This window comes from Rutidosis leptorrhynchoides, chromosome 9 (assembly GCF_046630445.1).
Source record: "Rutidosis leptorrhynchoides isolate AG116_Rl617_1_P2 chromosome 9, CSIRO_AGI_Rlap_v1, whole genome shotgun sequence".
NCBI lineage: Eukaryota > Viridiplantae > Streptophyta > Magnoliopsida > Asterales > Asteraceae > Rutidosis > Rutidosis leptorrhynchoides.
The window spans coordinates 105,887,550-105,909,805 of record NC_092341.1 but is presented as its reverse complement, the minus strand read 5'-3'; the positions used below and the strand labels follow the sequence as shown (position 1 = coordinate 105,909,805).

The following is a 22,256-nucleotide window of genomic DNA, read 5'->3' as shown; positions in this document are numbered from 1 at the left end:
TGAGTTTCATTTGCCTTTTTACCCTTTATATTTTTGGGCTGAGAATACATGCGCAATTTTTATAAATATTTTACGAAATAGACACAAGTAATTGAAACTACATTATATGGGTGAATGATCGAAGCCGAATATGCCCCTTTTGCTTGGTAACCTAAGAATTAGTAAACCGATCTACTAATTGACGCGAATCCTAAAGATAGATCTATTGGGCCTAACGAACCCCATCCAAAGTACCGGATGCTTTAGTACTTCGATGTTGTTTATATCATGTCCGAAGGATTTTCCGGAATGATAGGGGATATTCTTATACACATCTTGTTAATGTCGGTTACCAGGTGTTCACCATATGAATGATTTTTATCTCTATGCATGGGACGTATATTTATGAGAACTGGAAATGAAATTCTTGTGGTATATGAAAATGATGAAAATTATTATTTATGTTAAACTAATGAACTCACCAACCTTTTGGTTGACACTTTAAAGCATGTTTATTCTCAGGTATTAAAGAAATCTTCCGCTGTGCATTAGCTCATTTTAAAGATATTACTTGGAATCATTCATGGCATATTTCAAAAGACGTCGCATTCAAGTCATCGAGTTCAGTAAAGATTATGATTAAGTAAATGACAGATTAGATCATTTATAGATGGATATTACGAAATGGTATGCATGCCTATCAACTTTCGATGTAAATGAAAGTTTGTCTTTTAAAACGAATGCAATGTTTATAAAATGTATCATATAGAGGTCAAATACCTCGCGATGTAATCATATGTTATTGTATTCGTTCTTATGGATTAGGACGGGTCTTTACACATAGGCTTCTACATTTTTACCTATTTGATCTTTAAATGCTTTATCAATTACGAGCTGGTAAGTTGCCCCTGCATTCTTTAATCCGAAAGGCATCATGATATAGCAAAAAATTCCATCTGGTGTGTGGAATGCTGTTTTATCTTGATCACGTATTGCCATTGGGATTTGATGATATCCCTTGAATGCATCCAAAAAGGATTTAAACTGATACCCACTTACAGACTCCACTTTCCAATCGATTTCTGGTAAAGGATAATTGTCTTTTGGACATGCTTTATTTAAATCTGGGACGTCTACACACATCCTCCATGAATTATCTGGCTTTCTTACCATAACCGGGTTTGCTACCCATGTCTGGTATTTTACTTCCCTCAATATTCCAGCATCCACCAATTTTTTAACTTCTTCTTTGAGAAATTTTGTTCGATCTGGAGCCATGCCTCTTTTCTTTTGACACACTGGTGGAATATTAGGATTCACACCAAGCTTATGTTCAGCTACATGACGTGGTACTCCAGTCATATCAGAATCTTGCCATGCAAAAACATCCAAATTTGTGGCTAAGATTTTGTAAAGCTTTTCTTTTGTTTCTTTTGTTATTGTGTTTCCAATTATGATTTTCTGATCTGGAAACTCTGGATTTGGTGATATTGACCCATCTTCATGAATGATTGGGTTAGCAGCTGTTCTGTTTATTTGTACACATTCTATTGGTCTTCTCCGTATAGCGTACAGCGTGGCGATGCCAGCTGGTGTGGAGAATTTCATCATTCCGTGTACCGTTGACGTCACAGCTCCGAATGTCATCATGGCTGATCGTCCTAAAATGACATTATACTGCGAATTTGCTTTCACAACCAAAAATTCAATATGAGCAGTTCTTTTAAATGGCGTTTTTCCCAATACTACTTCTAAAACTATGCTTCCTTCTGACCATGACGGATCATTAGCAAAATTTGCTAAGGGAACAAATGTGTCCTTTAGCTTTTCCTTAACTCTGTCCGGTAGTTGTATAAAACAATCTTCATACATGATATCTGCTCCTACTCCGGTATCAGTATATATTCCTCCAACAACACAATTTTCTATTCGAGCTTCAATCACTACAGGAGCGTCAGATGGATTGGTATTAATCATGGAAGGAAAAGCAATCATTTCTTGTTTCCAGTCTTCTAGTGTTTCTGCTTTTCTCCGCTGTCCGGCTTGCCATGAATGTATCATGTTTGCTTCAATAGGTGCTATCTGACAATTATGCCTTTTGATGCTCTTGAAAGTTTAGTGGTTCTTTAGAACGGGTGGCGCCATCTGTTAGTACGATTTTTCGTATAGCGGCTGTAAGGTACTAGTACAGAAAATTAACTGCTCAGCGTGTGGCGTATACTGTTGATTGTTGTTTGCCCTTGAGAAATAATCTCTGCAGACCCGGAACACAGATGTAAGATCTGTGGGGTGGCCTCAATCAATCTGTGGATCAAACTGTAATGATCCGTCTAGCGCACTGCTGCTAAGCAGCTAATGTATGTTTAGAGTGAGAAAGAACTGTGTGAGAGAGAAAGCGCACTTCCCTCTGCCTGAAGTTCAGATTAGAATAATGTGAAATGTGGTGACCCAGGGGGTCTATTTATAGGCGTAGAATGTCCGAAATTCACGGGATACACGTGTCAATCACTGAATGGCTCTATTACGTGAAGTATCCGGAATGTCGGTGGCGTGTGCTGACGTGGCTGCGTGCCGTTCACGCGCTGAGTTAAAGGGCTTATGCATAGAAGCTGCCTGCAGTGCTTACGTTTGACGCTGGGCGGCCTGATAAACGCTGGACAACAAATGCCGAAAATCACCAAATTTAGTTATCTCTTGTGCTCTTTGATCGAGTTTTCTGTATAAAAATGATGTCGTTATGTGTGTATCCTATAGGATACACCATTACCGGTTGAACCGGGTGCCAAGCTTACTAGTCATGGACCTCATGTCAAGGACCCGACTCTCTATCGGAGCCTTGCAGGTGCATTACAGTACCTTACATTCACTCGTCCTGACATCTCATACGCTGTTCAGCATATCTGCCTTTTCATGCACGATCCTCGGGAACGGCACATGCATGCCCTAAAACAAATCATTCGCTATATACAGGGTACTACAGATCTTGGTTTACAGTTATATGCATCATCTCCCACTACTTTGGTTGCATACTCTGACGCTGATTGGGTCGGCTGCCCAACTACCAGACGCTCTACCTCTGGCTACTGTGTTTTCCTCGGTAACAACCTTCTATCATGGTCGTCTAAGCGGCAACTCACGCCTTCTCGCTCCAGTGCCGAAGCGGAGTACCGTGGAGTTGCCAATGCGTTATAACACATAATTCATAAATGGTGAGTTTGATTTAATGGAATTCATAATGTTTTTTTAGTATATTTGTTTATTTATATCCAAGCGTTGTATTTTTTTTTCATTCATTCACTCAAGGCACGGTCAATGTCGATTTAAAGAAATATACATATATACTGCAAAAAGGTATTCCTGTTTACAAAATAGGCGCCATCTCTATATTTGTGCCAACTAGTAATAACATGATCGAGCTCAAGAAGTCCGTTTATATCACATCGTATGATATCAATATGCGAATATGATTACTTGGGACATCTTAAGTATTCAGATAAAAACTAAACAACAATCTATCTATAATCAATAAAACATAAATAAAACATACATATAAAAGTAAACATTTACTAACATATCTTACTTTAAAAATTTTAAACCATCATTAACTTATCTGATATTTGTTTCAGTACCATTTTTTTTTAAAAGGATATTAAAATAACTCTCCATACATCAACCAAAAAACTATCTTGGTCCAGAAAAGTGTCACTCCGATAATTACTCCACTAAGTCTGATTAATAATATATATAATTCTCAATTAATCGTGTAGTGAGTATACAGTGACGGAGATACAGAAAGAAGTAAGATGGCGAATATTTTGCAGACAAATATATATAATTTTCTTGCATACAAATAGACACCTGCTAATTATGACGGTTCCTGGCATGAAGGAAAAAGACAAGGGTTCGGCATTTTCACCTTCAAAAATATTGACTTTCGTTTCAAAGAAATTATTATTATTTATTATTAATATTAATTATTAATAAGATTAGCTTGATGATAATATGATTCAGTTAAGATTTTTGTTCATACCATAATGCACACTATAACCAATCTCGTCTATTATCATTATTTACCAAATTTTATTACTACATCATATACACCTTCTATATCAAAATAATTTATCTAATCTAACTATATAGGGGTATAAAATGGTCATAATTTGGAAACTATATTCGGTCATAATTGTTTAAATGGTTTAATTTGACATCATATTTGTCTTTCTATTTTTAAACCATTGATTTGAATTCCAAATTATAAATAAATTTATTTTAATTAAACCATTGATTTGAATTCCATATAATAATTTTAATCATTGATTAAAATTGTAACTCAAACTTTATTTTTAATTATTTGTCTCTTTCCTAACTAATTATCAATTATTATTTGTTACTAAATATTACACTTATTTATTATTGATATTAATCTACATGTCGATTGTCGAGGGTATAAATTAATTGTTTATGAAAGAATATATAGCAAATCGTTGTCTTGTTCCTTCATGCAAGACACCATCATATTACATCTATTTAAAAAAAACAGTATACTTGTTTGCAAAATAGACGCCATCTTACATGTATCTACTTTTGCGCCTTCTTATGCATCGTCTGGAAATTGTGATTTCCTTGTAGTGATAATCCTGCAAGTTCAAGATGTCCGTTTATATCAAATCATATAGTATAATATCAGTATGTGAATATGAGAGCATCGATAATTAAGTATTAAGTATTCAGATTATTAGAATGGCAATCTGTGTATAATCTAGAATCTATCTATAATTTATAAAACATATATACGAAAAGTAAACACTTTGCGTGTCTTATTTGCAGAATTTAAACCATCATCATAATTCTATTTAGTTTTTATTTCAATACATTCTCTGAGTAAAAAAATATTATACGAATAAGAATCTATAAGCCAAACACAAGAACATCTTGATCTGTATCTTGTATATCGAAAAGTAAACACTTTGCGTGTCTTATTTGCAGAATTTAAACCATCATCATAATTCTATTTAATTTTTATTTCAAATCATTCTCTGAGTAAAAAAATATTATACGAATAAGAATCTATAAGCCAAACACAAGAACATCTTGATCTGTATCTTGTATATCTAAAACATTAGTCATCAAGATACATAAATCTTGATATATTCATTCATCTAACGCTCGATCAGATAATTATAACATAAACTAATAAATTAAAACTTAGAGAATTGTTTTACCTTAGATTCTTTAGGAAAAAATCGTTTTAGTCTTGACTTGTAAATGAGAAATTGGTAGGTTCAACTTTGTATATATATACACGAGAATATGCCGAGAATTACGCGAGTATATAAAATCTGTAAGAATAGGCTTGGCACCCAAGTCTAAGTTCATATTCAAAATTTGAATTAATTAAAATTAATATTAAAATTAAAACTAAAATTAAAACTGAATTAAAATTGAAATTGGTATTTCAAATATCATACATCTTACGTCGTCTAACCCCCCGAGGTTAATTTGTTTTGTTATCATCATTATTCATTAGCCCATGTAGCTATTCAAATTCAATCTACTTAAATTTAAATTATTATAATTTTTTTTTAAGAGCAAGTATATTAATATAATAAGTTTTTTACAATGTTTAGTTGGAATCAACACCGATTATCCAACTACCTAACAGACTCGATTACATACACGACAGTAGCATAATGTTTGCGAGCAAGAAAACAACCAAACTCGAAAACTATGCTAAAAGAAAAAAATTAAATAAAAAAAACAGACACGAAAGTAGTAGTACACAAATTAGACTATGTTAAGGTAACTATTTGGGTTGCTTAACCAAGTGAGTCAGTCGATCTTCTTTCCTGTAATCCGATGTGAAATTCATTCGAACGATCTTAGTTGAATTTTTTTTTTTTTTTTTTTTTTTTTTTTTTTTTTTTTTTTGATAACCGAGGAACCCCTACTACGAACGGGCACATTGGCCCCCCGCATCGGATAAACCTCGAGACATCGGGAACCCAGGTGTCACCCTGATGCTAGAAAAAGCACTCTCTAGTCAAGGGTCACTATTAAATTCATCCAATTTGCCAATGGCTGGATTCAAACTTGTGACCTCTCGCTCGCTTCATTGGGGCCCTTGTGGCCATCCAAGCTATGTCTGGATGGTTATCTTGGTTGAATTTCATTTCGAGCTACCGGGGCGTTCCACATTTTACCGCGAAATACCATGTTATTCCGGTTTCTCTAAATGAAGTATGCACAAACTCATTCAAAGGGACCGAAGCATTACCTTTGAGTATTTCGTGTAAGCTAAAATTTGAGAAGTTTCCAAGACCCCACCATCCATAAACCCGATTTCAAACCTCTATAGCGTGCTTGCAAAAAATCATCGTATGATCCAACGTCTCTAAATCATCCTCACATAAGGGACAATTAACACTATGCAAGTCGATACCCCTTTTGCCGAGTTTGATTCTAACCGGGAGCCGTTATTTGGAGGCCCGCCACACGAAAATCTCTAGTTTTTTTGGGACTAAATTGTTTCCTAACGTCTCTTGTGAAGAAAAGGTGCTCGAGAGTACCTATTCATCAATGATGGAAGAAAGTTCTTTGACCGTCAATCGATCATTATGAGATAAAGTTCAGCCCCACGTGTCGTTCCTGTTGTGATCAAATTTATAGCCCGCAAATAATTGAACCACGTTAGTCAATCCTGATTCGGTTTTGCCAAAAGGAATCCGTGACCAGTCGAATGTTGTTGTTAGGGTAGTTTCCGCCACATCCACTCGATCTTTAACTAGCACACCTTTGGAATTTCCAAGCCTGTAGAGTCTTGGAAACCTATGGCACAACTTGCTTTCCCCAATCCAAATATCACCCCAAATGAAAGTCAACGACCCATCTCGAACTGTTTTGCTGAATGATGACCTGAAATTAGTATAATTTATTACTCTTAAAATTAATTTGAAATTTAAAATACACTACAAGAAAAATGCTCATTTGTGATATTTTTTAGTGACGACTCGATATTTGGTCACTAATAATGCTATTTAGTTACCATTAACAAGTGATCACTAAATTTTGGTCACTAAACGATATTAGTGACCAAACAAATGGTCAGTATAGTGACCGATTTTGGTCTCCAAAAATATTTTGTGACGGATCTATAGTGACGAGAAGCGACCAACCTATTTTGGTCACTAACTTGATTTAGTGACTATTTTAGTGTTATTAGTGACCAATAGCCTTCGTCCATAAAGCTCATTTTTCTTGTAGTGATATTACTCAAAATTAAATTCTTTTATTACGCTTCAAATTTGATTATAGTTTTAGTAGTTTAAATTATTTTACCAACTTTCAGATTATAATTGATTTAAAAGTAAAATTAATAGTACTCAGTTATTACTGTATTATTAAAGATACGGGGTTGTTTCAAAATAATTTTGCTTTAATTATACAAACAAGCAATTGGGGCACCCCGCTGCGCTGGACCCAACTGCTAAAAAGCTCCATCCGCACCATTTGAGGTTAATGAAGGTCATATTCTAACCTTGTCACGTACCAGACAGTTTTTACTCTTTGGTCAAAAATTACACCATTTTTCAATAGCTTGTTTGTTCACATGGTTATTGTGTTAGTTGACTATGCAATTTTTTGGTTCATCATATCTTTATCATATCTTGTATCTTTTTGTATTTTGTTAATCTTCGAATTCGTTTATTTGTTTTATCATCTTTTTGGAAGAAAAAAAAATCATGTTAAAGAAAATTCCTCAACTTTCAGTATGTTCAATGGATTGATACTGTTATTGAAACCTGGTGTTGATTAAGAGCTCCCTATTAAAAGTCACACAAGGAAGTTAAAAAGCATTTCATTAAAATTAAAACTAATAAAAATCTAACTCAATAATATTTTCCTTAAAACCCACAAGTTAGATGACTACAATTTCATCACATAAAAGATCTTCAAGTCCACATATTTTCAATGCATTGCCTTTCTGTTATGAGCATGGTGTGCATGACGGTGATGATGATGATTACGACGATCATGGCCTTTCACCCAAGCATGATGACCTTGATCAACATGATCAAATTCGACTCCACGGCTAATAGGCACATTTTGAGGTCCAATTCTTAGCGAATGCGATAAAGTTGTCATGGCATGAGATTGTTGAGAAATAATGTTATCGGTCGATGGACTTTGCGACAAAACAATTTCATAACCGTCACAGTACGAAGACATTCTGTCCGCCATAACTTGCCACACTAAACCACCACAAACTGTCCCTCCATTTCTGGCCTCCATGTAAATGTTTCTATAAACAGCTTGTATGTATGAATCCCTTTTGTTAATGTTATAATTTGGATCTTTATTTGATTTTCCAAATTCAGCAATCACTAACGGCTTCTTTAGAATAGTTCTTGAATCTTGGTAATGACTTGACATCCATCTTTGCATAAATGCCATTTGTGAATCTTCATTTTGTCCTGGCATCCTGTAATTAAATTACAACTTAAGAAGGTAAATTTTAACAGTTACCATCTTTATATTGCATACATTCTGTTTATGGAAATAAAATTGGCCAAACGGCTAATTGTGTACTCTGTCCGTATCAAATTAATCTTCTACTTTAATATTTATATAACTGTCTCAAATTATTATAAAAAATAAAATAATTATTAAATATCACTGAACGTCCAACTTACTATGATTTATTACTTTATAAAATAAATTCAATAAAAGCGAAAAACTGACATTAATCAAACATATCTTAAAATCAACGTAAATTTACATACGGATGGAGTAAGTGTTTAATTACCACTGATCAGGATATGCATGTATTGTGGCGAAATCGATTTCTCTAACAAGATTGTTGCTAATGAAATCCGTTCCAACTTGGTAACCGGGGTTTATCTGCTTTCTTTCGACCAATGTGTCCCCATAAAACCCTTCCATGCCAATCTCCAACAAATGACGCTGATCCAACGATTTAACAAACGAAGCCATTTCTTGAACCCAATTCTATAAAAAAAAATGTAATTTTAAGTAAATAAATTAATTATGAACTTAACTCATCATGTATGTAAGCTAAATCTTTAAAGAATCATGTAAATGATAGAAATGGAATTAATGACTCACATTCATCGTTCGTCCTGAGTAATCAGCTTGGCAGCGTGGCTCGTTCATGAGTTCCCACGCCATGATCGTGGTGTCGTCTCTATAAGCAATTCTGTTGATTGTATTGATTCTTGTTATAACTCTCTGTGTTCACATTAATATTAAATATTAATAATACATATATGTCACTATAATCAAATTTGGATGCACTAATAATAAAGTATGGTGTTGTACTTACTTCAACATGATTCTTGTAATACCCTTTAACTATAGGATTTGTGTAGAAATCATCATCACTACTGATCTGTACTCCTGAACTTCTAGCCCAATTAACATATTGTGATCTCCCACCAAAATCTTTGTAATTGTTTACAAAACTTAATATTAATCGAAGACCGTACTTTCTTGCTTCTGTTATAACAAAATCCAATCCCTAAATAACAAGTTTTTCATTAGTGACAAAAGTACAAAACATTACATTACATAGAAGTACATAATAATGGAAAAGAGAATAGCTAGTTAATAGTATATGTTGCAAGTACATTTTAAGTGAATTATGTTAGAATGAACAAAAAGGGTCAACTTACCATTTTAGGTAAGTTGACTTTGGGATCAGAAGTGGTCCACTTCATCATATCCCAATTTAGAATATCACATGTCTGCCACATCCAAACAAGTAAACGGCTCAAATGCAGGCTGGCAACAACAGATTTTCCATTAATATAAGAGTGGTTCCAAAAGCATAATGGAGCCTTACTCAAAAATAGAATTAGCTGTTGTATGTTTTGTGTATATATTCACACTTAGCAAGATGTAAAGAAAACAATTCAGCTTGTATCAAATAATCACTTATCAATACAAACGATCAATTTCTTATAATTTGAACATGGTATCAGAGCTGATGGTTTGTTGATCCTAAGATCAGAGCAACCATTTTAAGCTTCAATCATTTACCCAGAAAAAAAATCAAGTCGCCATGTCAAAAATTGACGGCAACTCAAAAATACAGGAAAAGAGTTTCGAAAAAACAGCTGCCATGTCACTTAATGACGGTAGCAAGTTAAGAAACACTTACCTGAATATCTTGTGTCAATCGTTTGAACAAAAACCACTATCTGTAATCAATACCGAACAAACATCATCAGGATACAGGCAACCGGTTGCAAACCTCCATCAAGCACAAGAAGAGCTAAGATGTGTATATTGTGGTGTATTTAAACACACAATAATTCAGTGTTTCAAGCTCATAGGGTATCCCAATTGGTGGAACAAAGAAAAACAGGGCAAAAAGGTAAAGATGAGAGAAGTGGCGACCGGCGGCAACCCGATGGTTACCTGCAACGACACTGCAAAAGGTATTAATCGACCTTTAATCTCTTGTTCATTACAGAAATTGACTAAATGGGTGAAGGTTAAACCTTCAAACCCTAATAAATTGCAACAATCGATCAAAGTAATTAGGGTAAACCCTAATCACTGTAAATTGACCGGAGAAAAAGAGGCGAACTATAATCGATTCCATTACTTGCAAGATCTGATGAGTGAAAAAGAGATAAACCCTAATCTGCCAAATAGAATCGAGAATAGAAAAATGGTGGGTATGAACTGTAAAGTGAAACACACTACCCAAAAAGACCAGTCGTATGGCCTTTCAAGAAAAGAAAAGTCAAAAGATGACTTTTTAATAAGTGAGTTGGAATTGGAACGTAAACCATTTAATGGGATAAATTCCAATATAAGTGATAAATCACTACCAAGTGGGCTCATGCTCTCTTTTACCTCTAAACCAGTCAAAGCCCAACAAGTCCCACCAAAGCCTTTTATTTTGAAAGAAAAAACGGGTAATTGTGAGTTATGTGACACAAATAAGCACCAAACAATTAATTGTTTAAAAAATAAACTAACTAATAAAATTGAAAATAAATCTTGTTTTATTGGAAAAGCTAATCTTATTTCAAACAACATAAAAATAAAAAGTAACGAATGGATTTTTGATTGTGGTGCTACTCAAACCATGACTTTTGAAAAATCGGATTTTTGTTCAAAATCAAAACCTCGGGTTAGTAATATTCAAACGGCTAACGGAGGCATTGTTCAAGTAGAAGGGGGAGGGAAAATCGAGATTACTCCGACTTTGAAATTATCCAATTGTTTATATATTCCTACCCTGTCTCATAAATTATTATCCATTAGTCACGTTACAAAAGAGTTAAATTGTTCCGTTTTATTACACCCTACTTTTTGTATCCTCCAAGATATCAGGACTGGGGAGATTATTGGGCGTGGTACCGAACGGGGCGGGTTGTACTATGTGAACGAAGTAACCCAACAAGGTACCGTGATGCTTGCTCACGGAACACCTTCGAGGGAAGCTTGGTTATGGCATAGGAGGTTGGGTCACCCATCTGTCGTATACCTACATGCTTTATTTCCGAGTCTTTTTTCATCAAATGTTACATTAAATTGTGAAACTTGTATTTTGGATAAAAGCCACCGAAGTACTTTTAAACCAAGTAATACGAGAAAAGATGTTCCTTTTGCTTTAATTCATTCGGATGTTTGGGGTCCTGCACCGGTCATTGGGGGAAAAAGTTTTCGATATTTTGTCTTATTTATTGACGATCATACCCGAATGACTTGGATTTATTTTCTCACCCACAAATCAGAAGTCTTTGAGAAATTTTCTCACTTTTACAAAATGGTACAAACCCAATTTAATAAAAACATACAAACGTTGAGATCCGATAATGGGGGTGAATTTGTAAACTCATCAATGAAATCTTTTTGCGAAAATAATGGGATTATTCATCAAACCTCATGTGCTCATACCCCTGAACAAAATGGCATAGCCGAACGTAAGAATCGACTACTTTTAGAAATGACAAGAGCTTTATTAATTGAATCCAAGGCTCCGAAAAGTTTTTGGCCCGAAGCCCTTGCTTCCGCTACCTATCTTATCAACCGTTTACCTACTAAGGTTTTGGGCACAAAAACCCCTAAAGATACGCTTTCCCAATTCCATACCCTTCCGACTTCATTTAGCATTGAACCTCGAATATTTGGGTGCTCGGTCTTCGTCCATATTCCAAAACATGAGCGTACCAAACTCGATCCTTGTGCGGAAAAATGTGTCATGGTTGGCTATGGAATAAACCAAAAAGGATATCGGTGTTACAGTCCAAAAAGACGTCATGTTTTTACCACAATGAACTGTGATTTTGTTGAAACTGAATATTTTTACAATAATACCCAACTCACGAGTGAGGGGGAGAATGAAATCAATGACACTCTCAGTTGGATGACATGGGTTCCACATCAAACACATCAAACACAAAATCCTGAACCAACTCAAACACAAGAGCCCGAGCCAACACAAAACCATGAACCCATACAAACTCCAACACTAAACCCCGAGCCAATACAAGACCATGAATCCACAGAAACTATCCCATCAAACCATGAGACTACTGAAACCTCCTCAAACAATGAACATCAAACCCACGAGGAACAAAATAACACCAATTCCGATGAAACCACCCAACGATATGTCCTACCTCAAAGAGTCAATAGAGGTATCCCACCAAAAAGATACTCACCTGAAAAAGAAGTGCAAAGATCCATATATCCTATGGCTAATATAGCACAGGGAAATTTGTCAAAAGAAGCTCATCAGTTCAATTCCACAATTTACTCTGAAAATATTCCAACTTCCGTTGAACAAGCTCTAAATTCAAAAAACTGGAAAGAAGCGATAGAAGTTGAAATGAAAGCCTTGAATGATAATAACACGTGGGAAAAATGTGTCATGCCTCAAGGAAAAAAACCAGTGGGATGTCGATGGGTATTTACGATAAAATATAAACTAGATGGAACTATTGAAAGATATAAAGCTCGACTGGTTGCGAAAGGATACACTCAGACATATGGGATCGATTACTTAGAAAACCTTCTCACCAGTTGCGAAAATTGATACCATTAGAGTTCTCTTTTCTGTCGCTGCAAATGAAGATTGGCCACTTCACCAGTTTGATGTGAAGAATGCTTTTCTACATGGCGAATTAAAGGAAGAAGTCTATATGGAAGCACCACCGGGATTCAGTGACAACTTCAAAAACAGGGAAGTTTGTCGTCTTAAAAAGGCTTTATATGGTTTAAAACAATTCCCACGGGCTTGGTTTGGGAGATTTACTTTATTTATGAAAAAATACGATTTCAAACAAAGTAACTCGGATCATACTCTCTTCTTTAAGCGAAAAGGAAATTTGATTACATGTCTAATCATCTATGTTGATGATATGATAATAACAGGAAATGATAAACAGGAAATTTCTAACTTAAAAGTAAACTTATTTAAAGAATTTGAAATGAAAGACTTGGGCAGACTTAAGTATTTTTTGGGGATTGAGGTGTTACGATCCCAACAGGGAATATTTATCTGTCAAAAGAAGTATGTTCTTGATTTTCTTGCAGAAACAGGTATGATTGATTGCAAACCAGCTGATACTCCGATGATTCCAAACCAGAAGGTATATATGGAAGATGAAGCTGATCTTGCTGATAAAGGGCAATACCAAAGAATGGTGGGAAAACTCATCTATCTTGCTCATACTCGACCTGATATAGCATATGCAGTTGGAGTTGTGAGTCAATTCATGCATCAACCACAGGTTCACCATATGGAAGCCGTAATGAGAATCATCAGATATTTGAAAAAAACAGCGGATCATGGAGTTGTTTTCAAGAAAAATGGGCATCTAAGAACTCAAATATATACAGATGCAAGTTGGGCTGGAGAAAAAGGGGATAGAAGATCTACATCCGGATTCTTTACAATAGTCGGAGGTAATTTAGTTGCATGAAAAAGCAAGAAACAAAAGGTTGTTTCTCTATCAAGTGCAGAATCAGAGTTTAGAGGGATAGCCAAAGGAGTTGTAGAAGCATTGTGGACCCGAAAACTACTAACAGAGATCGGATTTCCACCAGAAGATAGCATTCATATATTATGTGATAACGAAGCAGCCATTGCCATATCAGAAAATCCAGTTCAACATGACCGAACCAAACATGTGGAAGTTGATCGACATTTTATTAGACAAAAATTAGATGATGAAATCATTTCCCTTCAATCAATCAGATCCGAAGATCAGCTAGCTGACATCCTCACCAAATCTGTCAAAGGAAGACTCTTCAGCGAAGTTCTTAGCAAGTTGAATATTGGAAACCCCACTATTCAACTTGAGGGGGAGTGTTAGAATGAGTCAACAAAAAGGGTCAACTTACCATTTTAGGTAAGTAGACTTTGGGATCAGAAGTGGTCCACTTCATCATATCCCAATTTAGAATATCACATGTCTGCCACATCCAAACAAGTAAACGGCTCAAATGCAGGCTGGCAACAACAGATTTTCCATTAATGTAAGAGTGGTTCCAAAAGCATAATGGAGCCTTACTCAAAAATAGAATTAGCTGTTGTATGTTTTGTGTATATATTCACACTTAGCAAGATGTAATGAAAACAATTCAGCTTGTATCAAATAATCACTTATCAATACAAACGATCAATTTCTTATAATTTGAACAAATTAATAGAGTATGTACCTGAAATACGCGTTCATCGTATGCTCCTAGTGATATTTGTAAAGCTTTATCACCACCATCAGCGAAAGCCCAAGTGCGACACACTGAAAGACCAGCATTAGCAGCATCTTGTAATACTTGTGTTACCTTTAGTCTATCGGTTGGATCGGTGGCTACATTCATCATCCAATATGCGTTAAAACCGTTAAATAAAAAAGGTGAATCATTGACGACAAAATTAGATCCTTTTGTTCGAACGAAAGCATGTCGTCCTCTACCCGTGTAAACTCTAGCTTCACAAACACATCCAAAAAGATACATATATAGAACAAAAAGAGTCAATGAAATGATGTAAGAAGCCATTGTTGGTTAAAGCTTTGAATGCATGAGTTGATGGGACTTGGGAGATTAAGGTAGGTATTTATATTGGATTTTAGAGAAGGAAGTTTGCTAAGTATAGAAATATTCAAAGATTTGATGATCTATATGAAAGCAGGGATTGGACCTCATTTTCGTGTGCAAGAAAGTGCGTATTGATGGTGGTTATAATAAAAAAAAAAGGTTATACGAGAACCAAGTAACCAACATAAATATATATGGGTTGATAGATTTTGGTTGGATTTTGAAAGTAATTTAAAGTGTCAAATTGTGGATCAGTTGTTTTAGTCTTTGTTGAAAGATTTTGGTTGTACAACCACCATCAATATTATTTGTACTTTTACTTAAATAAAATAAATAATAATATTGTGAATCTTAGTTTTCTGATGACACGGTTTACACTAATAGAAAACTAATTAACTTTCCCAGGCAAAGCTTTCACTGACGACGAGCTAATTGATATCACACATCGCAACATCGGTCACATGTAAATGTGGGTAGTAGTTTATAAGCCTTCGGTGTCTCTTCTTTATTCAGATTAACTTTTGAGAATGAGTTCTACACCATAACTTATGACTTTCAGAGGCTCTTAATCGAGTACATCCTCAGGTTAGCTTTGGTTCATATATCCAGTTATATGACTTAAAACGGACTTGACAATCAATTGACTTGTACAGGCTCTCCAACATGACAAGTCGTCGGTAAAACCTCCACTAAAAGACAAAATACCCAACTTTTTGACTAGCTTTTCGTCGAAATTTTTTCAATTTTGAAAAGAAGTGCTAATGCGATGTTGCAGTTTAGTTGTGAAAGGAACCAAATAACGAGTTTACATTGTGTGTAATGAAGTTTTCATTTATTGCTATTATATCTGCATTATATTATATTGAGGATTTTTTTGACGATCACCTTTATGATTGATGTTAACGTTGTTAAAAATGTTGTACCCTTCAATAATTGTCATTTTGAAGTCATTATATATATATATATATTATATATATATATTATATATTATATACTTGTTATGTATAACACTTTAATCACACTAATTAACGACTACATTAAAGGTGGTTATTAGAAAAGTCTTTACATTAAATATCTATTTTCTCAACGTGTCAACTTGTAATGATTTTTACGTTGTGTCAAAACTGCATACGACAACGATAAATAACAAGTTTATTATTCTATATTGTTGAACTCGAACTTATAATTGGAAGTGGCGCCGCCTACCATTTTAGATGAGTGATGATATGTACACGACCTACTTTTATTATGTATACAACTATGATGCTTTACAGTGTTGTACTGTACAACACTGTAAAATACCATGGTTGTGTACATAATAAAAGTAGATTGTGTAAATATTACTTCCCATTTTAGATGAGCTACAAAAATTACATATAATAGCAGATGTAAAAATGATACAGGGGTAGTTTGTCAGTTAATTGGTTGGAAACTGAAGCGTGAGTTGAGGAAAGGAGGATATTAAAAAATGTATTTATTTTATACTCCGAATCTTTTAAGTCCAAAAATAGGGGAATCAATGTACATGTGTGCAGTTTCCACAATGAAATGGGTGATGTATTAAACCAGAATTTGCATGTTAGGGTTAACTTTGTCTTTTCACTTGGGATCTAATTAACGACCTCCGGAATGTTCTGAAATTGTCGTGGGCAATGAATCAGTTTTTGGCAGAAATTTGGATGTGAAATACTCCTCGTCTCAAAGTGTGGTGAATTTCTTTGTTGAATTTAACATAGATTTGATAAATGTCAATTTTATTACTCTCTTCATCTCATCATATTAATAGTCTAGTATTTTATTTTGAAATGTCCCTAATTAATAGTTTACTTTTATAAATAGAAAAAAATAAGAAGTTTGTGTTCTATTATACCCTTAATATATGTGGATAAAATTAAAGAAGAAAGAAAATGTAAGGGTAAAACTATAAAGTAAATAAAAAGTACAGCATTTTTATAACATTTTTTTAAACTGTGTATTTTTTGTATGTGGACTATTAGCATCAAACAGAGAGAGTATTTATATTAAAGGTAAGTTTGTCTAAATTTTATTCAATATTACAGTGATTAGTGATTAAGAGAAATAAATGAGGGTAAATTAAAGAATTTAAAAATATATATGAGTTATTTTTGCAAATTAAAAATTATTTTAAAAGATATATAGATAGTAAGGTGAATACCTATTCTTCTTTTTTTCTGGTAAGTGAGAAAACACTCATATGAACTAGCACATTGGTTCCCTCATAGAAGGTAAAACCTTGGGTAATCAAGTCCCCCGAACGCGAGACCTGTTACCGGGTGATTTGTGCGTTATGCGCACTCTCTAGGCATACTCTCTTTTTGAACAATTTGACATAGCCAGAAATTGAACTCGAGTAGTGTGCTTCCTTGAGTAACTCAGTGGCCACTCAAAATACTTATTTTCAAGATAATGATAATATAAATATAATATGACGACCCTCAATTTTTCATTTCTGTTTCAACTGTTCAATTAATAAGACTGCTTGTACTCGTAAACTTTGTTTAAACAAAACTTTGATTGAAAGGTGATTTTTTATCGATATTTCCTGTTTATATAAAGTTTATGTTTTTATGTGATTTTTGTTATATAAACTATATGTATTATTAAAAGTGATATTTTATAACCTTTAAAAATAAATATAAACTAATTGGAACTAAATAAAATTAATAAAAGTTAGGGACAAACAAATAAATAAAATGTATTTAAATAAATGTAACCCTAATATTAATAATATTAGTAATAATAATAATAATAATAATAATAATAATAATAATAATAATAAAAATATATAAATTACATAAATAAATAATTAAAATGTAATAAATAAATAAATAAATAAATATGCAGTATGTAATCGGCTGTGTATTTTTAGGGGATGAAACTTGATATTTTTTTTAGGCTTTCACAAATCCTAGTTTAACTCTCATTAGTATCCTTGTTCTTCAAGTATTTGAGTGGAATTAGGAAACCAAATTAACCTATAAAAACCCTCATGATTTACCATAAGATTCACCACAAAATAGTCTGCTGCATTATCAACTAAAATCTCCTGCTTTCCCTCTAATTGTGTCGATTAAAACAGAAACCATCCAGTCCCATTCTGTCGACAAAAACCCTCACCAAACCCCATCTGCTATTCAGCTCCTATTCAGCCTTCTGTTTCGTCCAAAACAGCCCAGGAAGATTGAGTAAGTTACTTCTGTTTTTGCTGTATTATTCGACACCTTTTACAACTCAAAATCACTCATTGTTTCTGCTTGTTTTGTTGTCTTTTTTCCTGTTACTTGCGTGATCAAAACAGCCATCATCAACCCTAAGTTGCTGCATAGTTGCTGCTGTGAGTTTGCTGTTTCTGTCGAGCTATCCATACCCAAAAAGACCTTAGTTGGGTCGTCTTTGCTGCTGCTTCTGTTTTCTGTTTTTTGTTCATCGCATCATCATCATCCTAGGTCTCAAATCTTGCATAAGGTAGTCTAAACCATAGTTAATCTTGTTCTTTATCTAATTACTTATAAGTATTATATTAAGTGTTATGTTTATGTATTGTTAATGAATATGAATATGAATTAAGAATGCATGATTGAATTGTAAAAATTATGTTTTAAGTAATACATTGAGTAAGAACATGTTGTTAGATGTTAAAGGTTTATGAATAAGATTAAAAGTAGATTATGAATGTAAAGTATGATTATGAAGTATGAACTTGATTAGTTATTAGGATAAATTAAGGATAAAAGATAATGAAGTTATGATTTTATGTGATTAAAAGATATAATGAAGGTTAAGATGATGATTAATAGGGATTGTAAATTTAAAAGTATATGGTTAGTAAGATTAGGAATTATGATTATGATGTGTTGTTATGATAAAAAGGGTATGATTTTATGTGGTGATGATTAATGTTGCTAGGTTAAGTTTATGATAAAAGGTTATGATTATGGATTAGAAAAGTAATTATGTGTTGGGATATAACAAGTTCATATACTCTTAAAACCATTTATGATTATAAGAAAAACGGAAGCGTGTAATTACCAATTTAAACTTGTTAATCTTTAAACCAATTTAAAGTTAAACCCCATGGATCAAGTTGTGAAATAATACTTACAAACTAACGAGAAAGGATAGAGATTATACCTCCTCAAAACTAGTTTGAGGGCTGTCCAAAAGGGCTTGAAAGATGATGATTAAGTGTATGAACCTTCAAGACTTTTGTCCTCCAACACCACCCTTAAGTTTACTAGACTTTATAACCTTAACACCCTTGTTATATAGCTTGAAAACCCTTATAATGAGCTGAAAAATCAACCAGGGACAGCAGCTATATGTTGATGAATATTAATGAATTTAAGCTTCTAACTTGAAGCCTCAAGTGTAGCATACCCCAAGCTTTGATCACCAACACCACCCTTATAATTGGTTAGGATTTTAGACACTTATTAACTAGCAAACCAAGCAAGAACACTACCCTTTTGAGCTGATTGAAATCGACCAGCAGCTTCAAGAGGGAGTTTTTTTATGTGTTTTGAAACTATCTCACATAAAGAATGAGTCGAGCTTGGTTAATATCAACTAGCATGCACTTGGTATATGTGTATTATAAAAAGTAACAAGAATATTGAGCATGGGGTTGTCTTGGAGAGCCAAAAACTGCCCATAATATATCCATATATAAATAATACATGAAGTTTATAAAAGGTTTAAAACTTGTTATAAACTTATGTATTAATTTGTTACTTATATATTTTATAAAACCTTTTATAAAATATAACACAATATAATCATTTAAACCTATAAACAATTATATATAAATTATTCAAATAATTTATCCCAAGTGATGATTCTTTAGAAAATCGATTTTCTAAAGTTCAAGTGTCGCGTATTTATTTAACGATCCAACCGTTAAGATTAAATACGTATAAGGTGTCGGTAAGCTTGTTATTGGGTATGACCCGACTTGGATCATAACATATTAGCCACATTAATTCAATATGTCTCTTGGGCATACGAAAACCTTCAATCTCCCACTTGCACGAGAAACATATGAATTAATGCAAGTGATGGATACCACCTAACGACCGTCCATCACCCCCAATATGTTATGACTTTGTGCCATTCAATAACATCATCCCTTTCGAGTTCCCATCTCGAATATGAATAGGTAAATCTTTCATAGTATCCTTTCATCCTAGATGTCATGTTAAATCCAAGAGACACAGAGTGATCACTCTCTTATAGATTTAACTTTATCAGGCCTTAAACATCTGACTCTCAACGAATAAGAGGGACAAATTCCATTTTGACTACATATGTCCTAAATACATACCATGCATTATACCTGAGCTCTTCCTTATGAACTACCATATTTCAGAATAGCGAAAGAAAGAATCAAGGCACAATACCTGGTAAATATCCGAACCCAATACGTATCTCAGGTCAGAGGATACAATGATATTCGCCTTTACTCAAGATTACATGTGATCAACCACAAAGGCTCCATTTAGTAAATCTTGAGAGCGGGTCTTCCAATATTTGTATCCAACAAATATCTATGAACCTTGGTTGCAACCTTGCCCCACATTCATCCCGTGAATGTATACCAATCCAAGTTCACAATAGTCTAAACCTCACATTTGCTCCCACAAATGTGATCGACTACGGAATTTAGAATAATTACTTATTCATGGATAAAATATGCAAAATAGGAACATAACTCAAAATAAATTAATACCATAATTATATTAATGAGTTTGAACAATTTCGTTCCGTTACAATACCTAAAATAGATCATGACCAATCACTAGAATATCGAAGCCCTAATGCACAAACATGTCCTGCATGTTTTGGTCCATGTAAGAGCTTCGTGAGAGGATCCGCCATATTAAGATCTGTGTGAACTTTGCGAATACATATCTTCCCCTTTTCAACTTCATCCCTTATGTAGTTGAATCTCCGCTCAATGTGACGGGTCTTTTGATGAGCACGAGGTTCCTTGATTTGAGCAATCGCACCCTCGTTGTCACAAAAGATCTCAAGAGGGTCCTGAATGGAAGGGACTACTCCTAAGTCGTCGATGAATTTCTTCATCCATGCAGCTTCCTGAGCTGCCAATGATGCGGCGATGTACTCCGACTCTGTAGTGGATAGAGCAACAACATCCTGTTTTGAACTCTTCCAAGAGACCGCACCTCCATTTAATGTGAAGACATAGCCGGATTGTGATCGAGAGTCATCTCGATCAGTTTGGAAACTCGCGTCCACGTAACCTTTTACAGCGAGTTCCTCCTCACCAGACCCATATATTAGAAACATATCCTTAGTCCTCCTAAGGTATTTCAATATACTTTTAATAGCAATCCAATGACTGTTTCCTGGGTTATTCTGGTATCTACTTGTCAAGCTTAGAGCGCATGACACATCCGGTCTAGTACATATCATTGCATACATGATAGACCCAATAGCAGATGCGTATGGGACTTTCTTCATTCTCTCTTGTTCATCTTTCGTGGTAGGACACTGAGATGAACTGAGAACAGTTCCTCTTTGAATAGGTACCAAACCTTTCTTAGAGTTTTCCATCTTGAACCTTTTCAAGATTTTGTCAATGTATGTACTTTGACTTAAACCTATCAATCTCTTGGATCTATTCCTATAGATCCCAATCCCCAATATGTATTGTGCTTCTCCAAGATCCTTAATGGAGAAGCAACCTTTTAGCCAAGTTTTGACCTCTTGCATTGTGGTTATATCATTCCCAAACAATAATATATCATCCACATATAGCACAAGGAACATTATAGAGCTCCCACTAGCCTTCTTGTATACACAAGCTTCATCACCATTTTTAATGAAGCCAAATTTCTTTGCCTCTTCATTAAAACGATGATTCCACATTCTAGATGCTTGTTTCAATCTGTAGATTGATTTCTTTAACTTGCATACCTTTTTAGGATTTTTCGGATCAACAAAACCTTCGGGCTGTACCATATAAACATCTTCCTCAAGATATCCATTTACGAAAGCGGTTTTGACATCCATTTGCCATATTTTATAGTCATAGTGAGCAGCAATGGCAAATAATATCCTAATAGACTTTAGCATTGCCACTGGCGAGAAAGTTTCATCATAATCAATCCCTTGAGTTTGAGTGAAACCTTTTGCTACAAGTCTAGCTTTGTATG

General features: G+C 34.2%; 2 protein-coding genes across 3 annotated transcripts; one reads left to right on the top strand and one right to left on the bottom strand.

Moving 5' to 3' along the window:
• Positions 1–2,070: 2,070 nt before the first annotated feature.
• LOC139868296 (uncharacterized mitochondrial protein AtMg00810-like) lies at positions 2,071–3,171 on the top strand. The gene is made up of 2 exons (XM_071856624.1): positions 2,071–2,100; positions 2,734–3,171. Exons 1-2 carry the CDS (start codon positions 2,071–2,073, stop codon positions 3,169–3,171), a joined length of 468 nt encoding a protein of 155 aa, XP_071712725.1.
• Positions 3,172–7,912: 4,741 nt separating this feature from the next.
• On the bottom strand, positions 7,913–15,021 carry LOC139866348 (mannan endo-1,4-beta-mannosidase 5-like). Of its 2 annotated transcripts, none has more exons than XM_071854567.1 (5): positions 14,680–15,021; positions 9,320–9,514; positions 9,103–9,225; positions 8,783–8,985; positions 7,913–8,458 (listed from the first exon to the last, which is right to left on the bottom strand). In XM_071854567.1, the coding sequence occupies exons 1-5, from the start codon at positions 15,019–15,021 to the stop codon at positions 7,945–7,947; spliced, it is 1,377 nt and encodes a 458-aa protein (XP_071710668.1). In that variant the 3' UTR covers positions 7,913–7,944. The 2 variants fall into 2 exon arrangements, with proteins under 2 accessions (XP_071710668.1, XP_071710669.1); XM_071854568.1 differs by lacking the exon at positions 14,680–15,021 and adding an exon at positions 9,669–10,680.
• Between the last annotated feature and the right edge of the window lie 7,235 nt (positions 15,022–22,256).

Coding starts and splice junctions, on each gene's coding strand:
- LOC139868296 (XM_071856624.1), top strand. CDS start 2,071: ATGCCTTTTGATGCTCTTGAAAGTTTAGTG. Junction 2,101..2,733: donor ATGCTCTTGAAAGTTTAGTG/GTTCTTTAGAAC, acceptor TGTATCCTATAG/GATACACCATTACCGGTTGA.
- LOC139866348 (XM_071854567.1), bottom strand. CDS start 15,021: ATGGCTTCTTACATCATTTCATTGACTCTTTTTGTTCTATATATGTAT. Junction 9,515..14,679: donor ACGATGAACGCGTATTTCAG/GTACATACTCTA, acceptor CTTGTTATTTAG/GGATTGGATTTTGTTATAAC. Junction 8,986..9,102: donor ACTCAGGACGAACGATGAAT/GTGAGTCATTAA, acceptor TTTTTTTTATAG/AATTGGGTTCAAGAAATGGC.